At 46.8% G+C, this 11,429-nt stretch overlaps 1 protein-coding gene across 13 annotated transcripts in view; it reads left to right on the top strand.

Annotated features, from left to right (window-relative positions):
• The window catches only part of UNC13B (unc-13 homolog B (C. elegans)), a 149,226-nt gene that overhangs the window by 131,421 nt on the left and 6,376 nt on the right, over window positions 1-11,429 (top strand). For 4 of the 13 annotated variants that reach the window (XM_006758526.2, XM_006758525.2, XM_006758520.2 and 1 more), the window contains 15 exons: window positions 1,846-1,914; window positions 3,291-3,380; window positions 3,696-3,824; window positions 5,267-5,394; window positions 6,019-6,104; window positions 7,338-7,464; window positions 7,714-7,810; window positions 8,033-8,176; window positions 8,489-8,566; window positions 9,080-9,157; window positions 9,400-9,488; window positions 9,731-9,883; window positions 9,994-10,117; window positions 10,226-10,282; window positions 10,557-10,637. In XM_006758526.2, coding sequence (XP_006758589.1) covers window positions 1,846-1,914; window positions 3,291-3,380; window positions 3,696-3,824; window positions 5,267-5,394; window positions 6,019-6,104; window positions 7,338-7,464; window positions 7,714-7,810; window positions 8,033-8,176; window positions 8,489-8,566; window positions 9,080-9,157; window positions 9,400-9,488; window positions 9,731-9,883; window positions 9,994-10,117; window positions 10,226-10,282; window positions 10,557-10,637 — 1,530 coding nt within the window. The other 9 variants (XM_006758523.2, XM_006758521.2, XM_006758518.2 and 6 more) reach the window with 5 other exon arrangements.

Here is an 11,429-nt window from a genome sequence, read left to right as displayed (position 1 = left end):
TGCCCTTTCATAACTTCTATATAAACTAGATGAAATATCTTTGACCCAGCACAAAAATGACCTCTTTAGGCATAAAATCACTGATACCCCCAAATCCACTAGGTCTATTTATGGACCTAACAACTTTTTCTTGTTATTAAAGAGAGTCTTTCTATAGATGAATAAATATCATTGATTAAGCCTTTGTTTCATTCTGTTATATCCCATTATATATTGACTTAATATTCAAAGATATCTATATATATAAAAGGCTAATATGCTAAGTGTTCCTCCGACCAGTCACTATGATGCACACTGACCACCGGGGGCAGACGCTCAACATAGGAGCTGCCGTGACGTGCACTGGCCATTTACAAAGAAACGGCACCATGGACCTGGCGTTGACAAAGCAACAATGGGCTTCCCCCAAGTGGGACACAGGCCCCGCCACCACCCCAGAGAGTCAGCCCACCAAATTGCAAGCCAATGCTGCTAAGACCCCATGGCACAAAATGCGGCCCATAGCCCAGCCCAGCCCAAAACAGTGGCTGTGGGCGCCGGGTAATGACATCACATAACAATACCTGGCTTCCTCTCCTTAGTGACCAGCCTCCTTGGAGTTTCTTCAGCCCAGGAACACGTCTTGCTTTATAGCCAGGTGCAAACATTTTACACTTTAACCAAATGCCTGTGAAGTGTTTTCCCATGCCTCATCTTATTTGATCCTCACAGAAGTCCTGGAATAGGTAGATAGAAGACTCGGTAGAATCCTGTTTTCTTTTCGTTAGCCGGAAAGCAGAGATTTAGAAAGTTTAGAAACTTGACCCAACTGAAAAGAAGTAAGAAATGGTGGACCTTGAAAATGACTTCAGGTTTTCTCACGTGTTTCGATCTGTCATTGTCAATTGTGAATTTATTTGACACTTCTATTACTAGTATAGAGAAAGGGCGAATAGCAATATTAAAATATTTCTTCTAATTAATTTCTTTTCAATGTGCATGAATTTGTGCACTGGGCCTCTAATCCTATATAATAAAGAGCTAGTATGCTAATTAGGCCAGCAGTACGACCTTCCAGAATGACCTTTAGGAACGACCAGTGGGAGGCAGGTGGGGCCAAGATCGATTGCCCTGTAGAGGGTGGCGGCAGCTGGGGCTGCAAGGGCCGACTTCCTTGCATGAATTTCGTGCATCAGGCCTCTAGTATAATATAATCAATATGTGCATTCTAGGAGTGCTATGCCACACAGCATATAGGCATGTGATTCCACATTTAATTATACCTTTCCTATAAAAATCAACTATTAAATTAGTATATGTTATATAAACTGAGGAAAATGATGTAGATGTGGTTTAAAGAGAAAGCCACTCAAGACTACCTGCTCACCTTCCAAATACATCACTCTTTCTCCCTCCCATTGTTACTGCTGGGTTGTGACTAACTCGCCTGAGCTACCCCAAGATAAGTCAGGAGACCACAGACTAAGGAACAAGTTGGAGAATGTTTGGAGTTTCCCTTTATTTGACTAAGATGAGTTAGAGTTTCAAAGGGATGGAGGTGCACTCTCTGGTCATCTCCTATTGACTCTTGTACAGAAAGAGCAGTTTTCCCTCCCAGGGATCGCCTCTTCCCTTGCCAGTGTGAAAAGATTGCCCAGTTTGAGACAGAGCTGCTAAGAGATGGAACAGAGATGGAACAATTTTATTTCTCCCTTACATGTTGTTATTTTCCTCATGAGGAGAGATGGATATGATGTGTCCCCAACCAATGCCTCCTCCTCACCCAGAGGTGGTTCAGTTTCTTTATAGTTTTAGGAGCTCAGAAGCAGATTATTTCTCTTCTCTTTATTTGTTTCCCACTGTCAGAAAGAGAGATTTGTGAAACTACTGGACCAGCTCCACAACTCCCTGAGAATTGACCTCTCTACATACAGGGTGAGTGAAGACATGGCTGTGGGGCTGGGTAAGAGATATTATTAGCTCAGTCTAGAGAGACTGTACGCCATTCTTGGCTATAAAGATTGAAGGCAAGGAAAATTGGTCTGCGTCATCACACCCATGTGCATGGCCAATGCCACTGACACCTGTGGTTCTGCGAACTCCAAGGACCACGCAGTGCGTGGTAGCAGCAGGTGTGGCTGCTTTTTAAAGACAGCGGCTGTCCACCCCACTCACTTCACTCCACCAAACTGTCTGATGATATTCTCATTAGGGAGGCTCCTGAGGATCATCTCTCCCAGAAATGCCCCTTTAAAAGTTAGATCATTATGTTTCCTTCTTGCATTATTCCATATTCTCCTCGCTTTTCAGGGGAGGTGTGAGAATCCAGCTAAGGGGGGAGAGAGTGCAGCTTGGCTTGGGCAAGTAATTTGTAGCAGAAGTCATCTCATCCCTAGGATGGAGGGAGGAAATAGATATAGTAGGAGGGTGGGTACCTGGAATGGGAAGGACAGGGAAAGGGGCAGTTTTTCAATTCTTCCTAAGTTAAATCTTCTTAGAATGGATTCATTACTTGCTTTAAAGTGCTGTGAATTTCCAGGACAGGCAATATATCCACATTAAAAAGTAAGTATAAAAATAACCTCAAAGTAAAAAAAATAAATGAGGTTTTAATGATCTGTACTTCTAGTGCCCTCCATTTGCATGAATAATGGAGAGTTGACTGTATATCTTATAGTTGGCATATAAGTAGCTATATGAAGGTTTAAATAAGTGGTTTTTAATATGGGGAGTGGCTCAACATCTCCCTTCAGCTGTCATTGGCGACTTCTTCCTAAAACTCATGTCAAAGGGGATGAAGTGAAGCACGGCCGGAACGTCCTAAGGAACTCACTCCAAAAGCAGTTCTGCTCAGAGCTCTGCCATCTGCTGGCTCCAAAACAGAAGAATAGCTGGAGCCCATTGTACAGGAAGTACAGGTCTTGGTCTGGAGTGTGGCTACACTTATATTCCAGGATATACAGTTAGAGTGTAACTTTTGAAGAACTCACTGGGTGTAAGAATCTTCACCCAAGAAAAGTGTGTGTGTGTGTATGTGTGTGTGTGTGTGTGTGTGTGAATTTGTGCAAATGCACACACATTGCATGGGAAGTAGGGTTGCGGGGAGGAAGCATTGCTTTCTGGGCTGGGGATTATTAGCCCTTGCTTTTGGCAAAGGCCTGTCTATCTCAGTATTACAGCTTTTTTGTCCATCTCAACTAGGAAAAATTCCAGTGGGTAGCAGTTAGGGAAGTTTTTTATTTCATTACTTCTGGAAGGGAAGGCTTTCATATTTCTCTATTCCTTTCTTGCATTTGCTTGATTTACAACAGAATAATTTCCCTGCTGGGAGTCCTGAGCGGCTTCAAGACTTAAAGTCCACAGTGGATTTGCTGACCAGCATCACTTTCTTCAGGATGAAGGTAAGAGATGAATTGGTCTGGGGACCTGGCCACAGGGGTGTGGAAAATAAAAATAATTTGGCACATTGTGAAGCTACAGGAATCATCTCCTCTAAGCCCACATTTCCATACATTTGTTCCCTGAGTTACTTTGATGAACACAATGGATCAATAAGGATGGGCTTGGCAGTCTCCCCATCAGATATCTTGGCAATTTAAATTCCTTCAACCCATGGAGGGATGAAGGAATCTGGACTAGTTTAGAGGTAGTTCTAGGAAAGATCCCCACCCAAGTGAGCACAACCCTGGGCCCATATTCCTTTTCTTAACTGGCAGGTGCAAGAACTGCAGAGCCCTCCAAGAGCCAGCCAGGTGGTAAAGGATTGTGTGAAGGCCTGTTTGAACTCCACATATGAGTATATCTTCAACAACTGCCATGACTTGTACAGCCACCAGTATCAGCTGGTAAGAGGTTCAGGATCAGGTGGGACCAGCTGTCAGTGGCTCTTGGAGCCTCAGCTTTCCTTTGCGGTGGTCATGGTAGAAGGCAGTTCAGGACAAAGTCCCAATGTTCTTGAGGGTGAGTGAGTTTTGTAGGATTTGAACCATCTAGACCAGCGGTTCTCAACCTGTGGGTTGCGACCCCTTTGGTGGTCGAACGACCCTTTCACAGGGGTCGCCTAAGACCATCTTGCATATCAGATATTTACATTACCATTCGTAACAGTAGCAACATTACAGTTATGAAGTAGCAACGAAAATAATTTTATGGTTGGGTCACAACATGAGGAACTGTATTCAAAGGGCCAGAAGGTTGAGAACCCACTGATCTAAACCATGCGAGACATTTGTGGATGGACAGGGACCAGTTGAACAACAGTGGGAACAGTAAGTTTTAGTTTAACAAAATGAGTAAAATTTGAGCAGTTTCAGAGGGTAAATTTGTAGTCCATCCCAGAGTCGTTTTTTCTCCCCCAAGATTAATTTTATTCTGACTCATGGATCCTTCTATGTTTCAGTCTCCTTCCTTTAAGATCTACAGCTGTCTCTCTGAGCTACTGGCTAATAGAAATTTAACTTTTCCTTTGACCACTTCTCTCTGCACTGCATTGTCTTCTGAGCTATATTGGTCAGCTGAATATCACAGCTGGACATGTCCTCTGAAAGGCTGCCCTATTTCGCCTATTTTATGCTGGCATCCTAACTTAGTGCCTGGTGACTTTGTATATTTTTTTTGATTTCTTAAATAGTATTTTTTTCTCATTTCGAGTTAATTTTTGTGAGTGGTATAAGATAGGGATCCAATTTCATTCTTTTGCATGTGAATATCCAGTTTTCCCAACACCGTTTATTAAGGAGACTATCTTTTCCCCATTGGGTATTCTTGGCTTCCCAAGGCCTTTTCTTATTCAGCTAGGCAAGTAGCTTCCTAGATGCAGTTCTTCCTCATAAGGACATTCCAGGGGTTAAGGGAAGTCCTAACCCATTGGCGGTTAGGCCAACCTGCATGCTAGGTCTGTTCAGTAGCTCCTGCAAAACTTGAAGTAGCTTCTCAGAGCTGAGATGTGCATGTATGTGGTGGGGTGGGGGCTGGGTTTCAGAGGAGGGCTGCTAGTGTGGGTCACATGCAACTAGACCTACTTAGTGAGACTGGAGGGACTGCTTACTTTGGTCAAAGAGTCACAATACCATAGCTTCTGAGGAAGTGGGGACAGGGATGAACTCTTTGTGTCCAAGGACCGCCCAGTAGTCACCTCTGACATATCAGGGGCAGTCCTGTGGAAGACAGACTCTAGGAAGGGTATTTGATTCTAGAGGAAGAAGCTTGGAAAGGGGAAAGAAAGAGGAAGATTAGAGACACTCTTTACATTCTACTCTGACTCTGTAACTATCTCTTCTGGAACAAGAAGCAGGAACTACCTGCCGAGGAACAAGGGCCCAGCATTCGGAACCTGGATTTCTGGCCCAAACTTATCACACTCATTGTGTCAATCATAGAGGAAGATAAGAATTCCTACACACTTGTTCTGAACCAGTGAGTATCACCCTACTTGGCCCTGTCTGGTTGGTAGTTGGTTTGTCCATCTGTCTAACAGCCTCTTTCTTTCCTATCTCTGTATGTTTGCAGTGCCACCTCTTCTTCCTGTCCGTCCGTCTGTCCCTCTGTCCCTTGTATCTGTCTGGGTAGCTGTTTCTGGAGACAGGTGTGGAAACATAATGGGGGGCCCTGCCCAGACTGCACCAGCCTCCCTGGAGTGAGAGTCCTCTGGGAATAGGAGTCCCAGGGGATCCAGAGACCATGTGTGTATGTGTCTGTCTGCTCTGAATAAAGTGGGCCACCTCATAGCCCACCTCTTACCCCTCCTCCTCCTTATTTAGCTTGGGCCTACCTTCCAGCCCAAACCTTCTCTTCTGGGTCTTACTTCCTTGCCTTTTGGGCATCCTTTCCCTGGGCCCATTTTGCCTGAGGGAATTCTCTGCCCCCACTTGTCCTAGCACTGACCTCGAACTCCCTTTTTCCAGAGTGAGTCTACCCCTGTTTCCTAGGCTTCTCCTCTCTTCAATATGACCTCTGAGAACTGGGCACATTAGCCTTGAAATCAATAAAACCAAATAGTTCTTGCTTTGTTTTCTGACTGAGGCTTCTTCCATCATCCAGGTTTCCTCAGGAGCTGAATGTGGGAAAAGTCAGCGCAGAAGTGATGTGGCAACTTTTTGCCCAAGACATGAAATATGCACTGGAGGGTAAGGGTGTGCCCAAGGCAGTGGGCTGCAGGCCCCTTGTCCAAGCACCTGGTTTGCTTTCTCTTTCCTCTCCCAGCAACTGCAAGTTCAGGGTGAATGGCACAGTGAGAAATAGAGGGATTCGGGCATAGTGAGTGATAGGCCTCAGGAGGTTTTGGGTAGACAAAGCTTCAGCCAAATGAATAATGTAAATGGCTATAGGTTCATTCCTTCAGCTTGAGAACAAGTGCCTGCCTAAGACTTTCCCAGCCCCGGAATCAGCTCCTCCCATCTGGGTGTTCACAAGTGGCTCACTTCCTGGAGAGGAGTCTTACGAAATTTATCTTTACAGTGTTAATGAATCATAGACCCTTAAATACATAAATAGGGTTCTTTTCTCACACTGGGGGCTGCCTGGCCTGGCTTTCCTTGAAAGCTCTTCTATAAAGGGGGTAGATGACGAGAACCTGTGATTACCGCCAGTGCTCCAGACTCTGGGCAAGCTATGAGTGCTCTTTGTCCTAGATTTTCCAGAAGGCTTTGGAGATTCAGCTGGAAATTATGGACCCTTTCAAGTCCAGAATGAGCATCTCATTTTCTGTAACATGATGAGCCTCTTATCTGGCTGTTTATCCATGGTTTCCAAACTTATTATTTTTATTTGCAAACTTCTTTGGGAGTTCATTTCTCAGGGTCTCAGCTATGCTCTTGGACCCTTCGGTTTATATCAAGATTCTGTTGCACCATGGCTGCTCAATGCAGTTTCTGTTAGCTTGGGTTCACTTTGGTTTTCCCTGTCTCTGTGTGTTGTCAGTGACCTGTTCATGTCATGGACAGCTGCTCATCTCTGCATTTTTTTTTTTAATCCTCACCCGAGGATATTTTTCCATTGATTTTTTGTTTTTGTTTTTTTAGAGAGAGTGGAAGAGAGAGGGAAAGACAGAGAGAAATATCAATGTCAGAGAAACACATTAATTGGTTGCCACCTGCATGCACCCTGACCAGGGTGCGAGCTGGGGAGGAGCCTGCAACCAAGGTACATGCCCTTGACTGGAATCGAACCCAGAACCCTTTGGTCCACAGGCCGACACTTTATCCAGTGAGCCAGGCTCTTAGAGAACAGAGCACTCCTGGTAGGGGGAACATGGCTATGAGGAGGTGGTTGGGAGGAGCTGCCTAACTGGATCAGCTGCTTTGAGAAAACTCAGGGCCTCTACTGCCAGGACCTGACCCAGCTTTCTTCCCTGTCGCTAGAGCATGAGAAAGACCGGCTGTGTAAGAGTGCTGACTACATGAACCTGCACTTCAAGGTGAAGTGGCTCCACAATGAATATGTGCGGGATCTGCCTGCCCTCCAGGGGCAGGTACCTGAGTACCCAGCGTGAGTCATCAAGTGGGCACTATGGAGGGATGGGAAGAGGGACCCTCTGGCTTAGCGTAGGGGTGGGGCGAGTATCCTCAATTTGGTTTGATAAGCCAGTCTTGAGACCTGTTCTGAGCACTGCCATAGAAAGAGAAAAGTGTCAAACCATGTCCTACTTTCCAGAAGATCCCAGTCTGGGGGAGCTGTCAGGCATATGGCATATGCCAACAACTAGCTCCAGGCCCCAATTATCTTTCCTGGCTGCAGGTGGTTTGAGCAGTTTGTCCTACAATGGCTGGATGAGAATGAGGATGTATCCCTGGAATTCCTACATGGGGCCCTGGAACGAGATAAGAAGGATGGGGTAAGTCAGGGGCTTGGGCTGCACAGGGTTGAGGCCAGCAATTAGCTGTCAGCAAATGTTCCTGGGCTTTAGATAGATTGGCTGTTCCTGCCCTGAGGAGTCCATAAGGAGGGTGGTTGAGGGCCACTGAGCCACCCCTACTGGGAAGAGCCCTTTTGAACCCTATGAACTTGGAGAAAAGTAGTGGCTGAAGATGCTGACCTTGTATGTGGCCTTCCTTAGTTCCAGCAGACATCAGAGCACGCACTCTTTTCCTGCTCTGTGGTGGACGTCTTCACACAGCTCAACCAGAGCTTTGAGATCATCCGAAAGCTGGAATGCCCAGACCCCAACATCCTTGCCCACTACATGAGGAGATTTGCTAAGGTGACCATGACCCTCCCTTCCCTCTCCCCTTACTACCACCACTCACAGCCTAGTCACAGGCCTGAGCTCAACCCTTCTTTGTGGTGGCCTTGAGGTGAAACCTGGGTTACCCCAATATCCTTTGTTTGTGACTAGGGTGAATAGATGGGTTTGTCTCAGTGCTGTTCTGGGGTTGAGAGGGAGCTTTGTTCTTTCTGTGAGATTCTACTTTACCTCTATGTTGTATTGTTCTAGGATGAGAGGTGTGACCTCTCAGGCAAGATCCTTGTGGGAAAAGCTAAGGTTTCCTTCTTTCCTTTTTTCTTTTCTCAGACCATCAGGAAGGTGCTGATGCAGTATGCAGACATCTTATCAAAGAACTTCCCAGCTTATTGCACAAAAGAGAAAATGGTGAGGATCCGGCCCTGGGACCCTTGAAGAAGAGAATGGAAGCTACTTGAATCCTTCCTTTTGAAGCTATTCTTAGAGCTGAGGGTGGAGTGATGCTCCTGACTTCTGATTCCCAGCAGGGCTTCGCTTGATATTGTGCCACAGAATAAGAACTTGACTAGGAGTTCATCTGAGCTTCCATTTGGTTCTTTAGCCTCTACTAAGCTAGACTTTTGCTTAGTCTCTTTTTTAATAGTGTAAAAAAAAAAAGTTGAGCTAGTCAAAGTGTTTTAAAGGATAACACCATGAACACCTGGGGCCCACCACCCAGCTTAAAAACAGAAACATTTGCTCTAGTCTTTATTCATAGAGAATTGTCTGAATTGGTTCCAGATCTCTTAGGGAGAGACACATGTAAAACCTGTTGTAATTTCCCTGTGGCTTTTGGAGTAGTGTGAGAAAGGGAGGAACCCTAGGCTGATGGGTCCTGTGCTAACAGAAGCCAAGACTTAGCAGCTCCATCTGTCCCCAAAGCCCTGCATCCTGATGAACAACATGCAGCAACTGAGGGTCCAGCTGGAGAAAATGTTTGAGGCCATGGGAGGCAAGGAGGTAGGTCTTTAGGGGTTAGGGTTGCTGTCCTTTCCCTTTGTTCTTTAGCCTTTTGACCACAGAACTCTATACTTTCTTGACTGGGTGTAGGCCAGGAGTTTAGCTTGGGGTCTGGGCAGGCTTGGGCTGAGAGATTGGAGAAGGCATTGGGGTAAAGGCCCACGGAGGGAGGAGTCGGGACACAGGATGGGAGACAAGGGAAATTGAACCAGCTTAGCCAAGCCCACCTCCTGTGGATATAGTTGGATCCTGAAGCTGCCGACAGTCTGAAGGAGCTGCAGGTGAAACTGAATACAGTTCTGGATGAGCTCAGCATGGTGTTTGGAAACAGGTCAGTGGCCCCAAAACACACAGTCCTCAGAGCCAGATGTGGTTCCTGATGAATCTCAAAGCTCCTGCCCCACACCCATCCAGCCAGCTGCAGGTGTGTGGATCTTCTGTCTCGTCCTATTGGCTCTCCCTGTTGGAAGCTGTGCCACGAGTGTTCTGGAGTAGGATCAAATAGCTGGTGCTACTCCAGGGCCAATGTGTGTGTTTGGGAAGGAGAGGGTTGCACTATGGGCACATGTGTAGTTTCCAGGTGCGGATCGATGATTGCATTAAACAAATGGCCGACATCCTGAGCCAGGTGCGGGGCCCAGGGAACGCATCCCCCAACGCCAGGGCCTCAGTGGCTCAGGATGCAGATAGCGTGCTCCGACCTCTCATGGACTTCCTGGATGGCAAGTGAGTACAGTACTCAGGACTGTCCTCTGGGACAAGCAAGGCAGAGGAGCCTCTTGGGGAGGGGGATTCTCATTCACCCACCCAGCCTTACCTGTTGCCTGGGCCTGCAGCCTCACCCTCTTTGCCACTGTGTGTGAGAAGACGGTCCTGAAGCGTGTGCTGAAGGAGCTCTGGCGGGTGGTATTGAACACAATGGAAAGGATGATTGTTCTGCCCCCACTCACTGACCACACGGTAAGGACACTTCCCTTCAACTTCCTTCTGCTGTCTCCCTTGCCTCGCTCCACGCTTCCTGCTCAAGTTTGGAGTCTTCGGCTTTTGACTGATTCCCTCTCTGCCCAGGGCACTCAGCTGATCTTCACTGCTGCCAAGGAGCTGAGCCATCTTTCCAAACTCAAGGTACTCTAGATCAGCAGTCGCCAGCCGGTGGTCCGCGGACCACTGGTGGTCCGTAGGGTGCAAAGGGTTGGCGACCGCTGCTCTAGACATGTGGAGTCCTTCTGAGGCTGGTGGGGGGAGGGGATTGCCTGGAAGGAAGGAAGGAAATTTAAGCATTGGAGACTGAAGAGGAGGGAAAGGAGAGTGCCATGAAGCTGTGGGTTGGCAGGTAAGGGCAAGATTTTCACGACAGCCCAAAGCTGACCTGATGCTGTTGCTTTCTCTGTGGTTCCAGGACCACATGGTGCGAGAGGAAACACGGAGTCTCACTCCAAAGCAGTGTGCTGTCCTTGACCTCGCCCTGGACACCATCAAGGTGGAGACCTGCCCTGCCTCCAGACAGTCTTACTACCACACCCTCTTGGCCCTGGCATTTCACTCTGCCAGACTAGGTGTCCCTCAGGCTCCTGTCACCCACATCAGAAGAGAGTGGTTTTTAAGTCTGTTTCTTTCTCTGTATGTCTGAATTCCTACTTGGGAGCAACCAAAAAGGCGCCTCCTGTGTGGTCTTGAGTGACTCACCATGGACCTAGAATACTTACTTATTCCTGTGTTCTGAATTGCACCCATTCAGTTTACTTAGCTATTCATTTTCATTCCTGAATATTTTCCACTGGGAATTAATCTTCCAGATCCTAATACCCCAGATCTGGCTAACATTACCCTCTTTCACTTTCATATAAAGTCATTTGGGTTTTCAAAGGATTTTTTTTCTACTACCCACTTATTTATTCAATGAGACAACATGCACCAGACACTGTACTCTGAGTGATACAGAAAGAATCAAGATGGTTCCTAGCCTCAAGGTGGTTATAATGTATAAAGTCATTTGGGTTTTCAAAGGATTTTTTTTCTACTACCCACTTATTTATTCAATGAGACAACATGCACCAGACACTGTACTCTGAGTGATACAGAAAGAATCAAGATGGTTCCTAGCCCCAAGGTGGTTATAATGGTTACTAGGGGCCCGGTGCACGAAATTCGTGCACGGGGTGTGGGGGGGGGGCGGGGGGAGTGTCCCTCAGCCCAGCCTGCCCCCTCTCACATACTGGGAGCCCTCAGGCATTGACCCCCATCACCCTTCAGTCACAGGATTGGCCCCTTG

Source organism: Myotis davidii, unplaced genomic scaffold (genome assembly GCF_000327345.1).
Source record: "Myotis davidii unplaced genomic scaffold, ASM32734v1 scaffold534, whole genome shotgun sequence".
In the NCBI taxonomy this organism is placed as follows: Eukaryota; Metazoa; Chordata; class Mammalia; order Chiroptera; family Vespertilionidae; genus Myotis; species Myotis davidii.
This window is presented reverse-complemented; position numbering and strand designations above follow the sequence as displayed.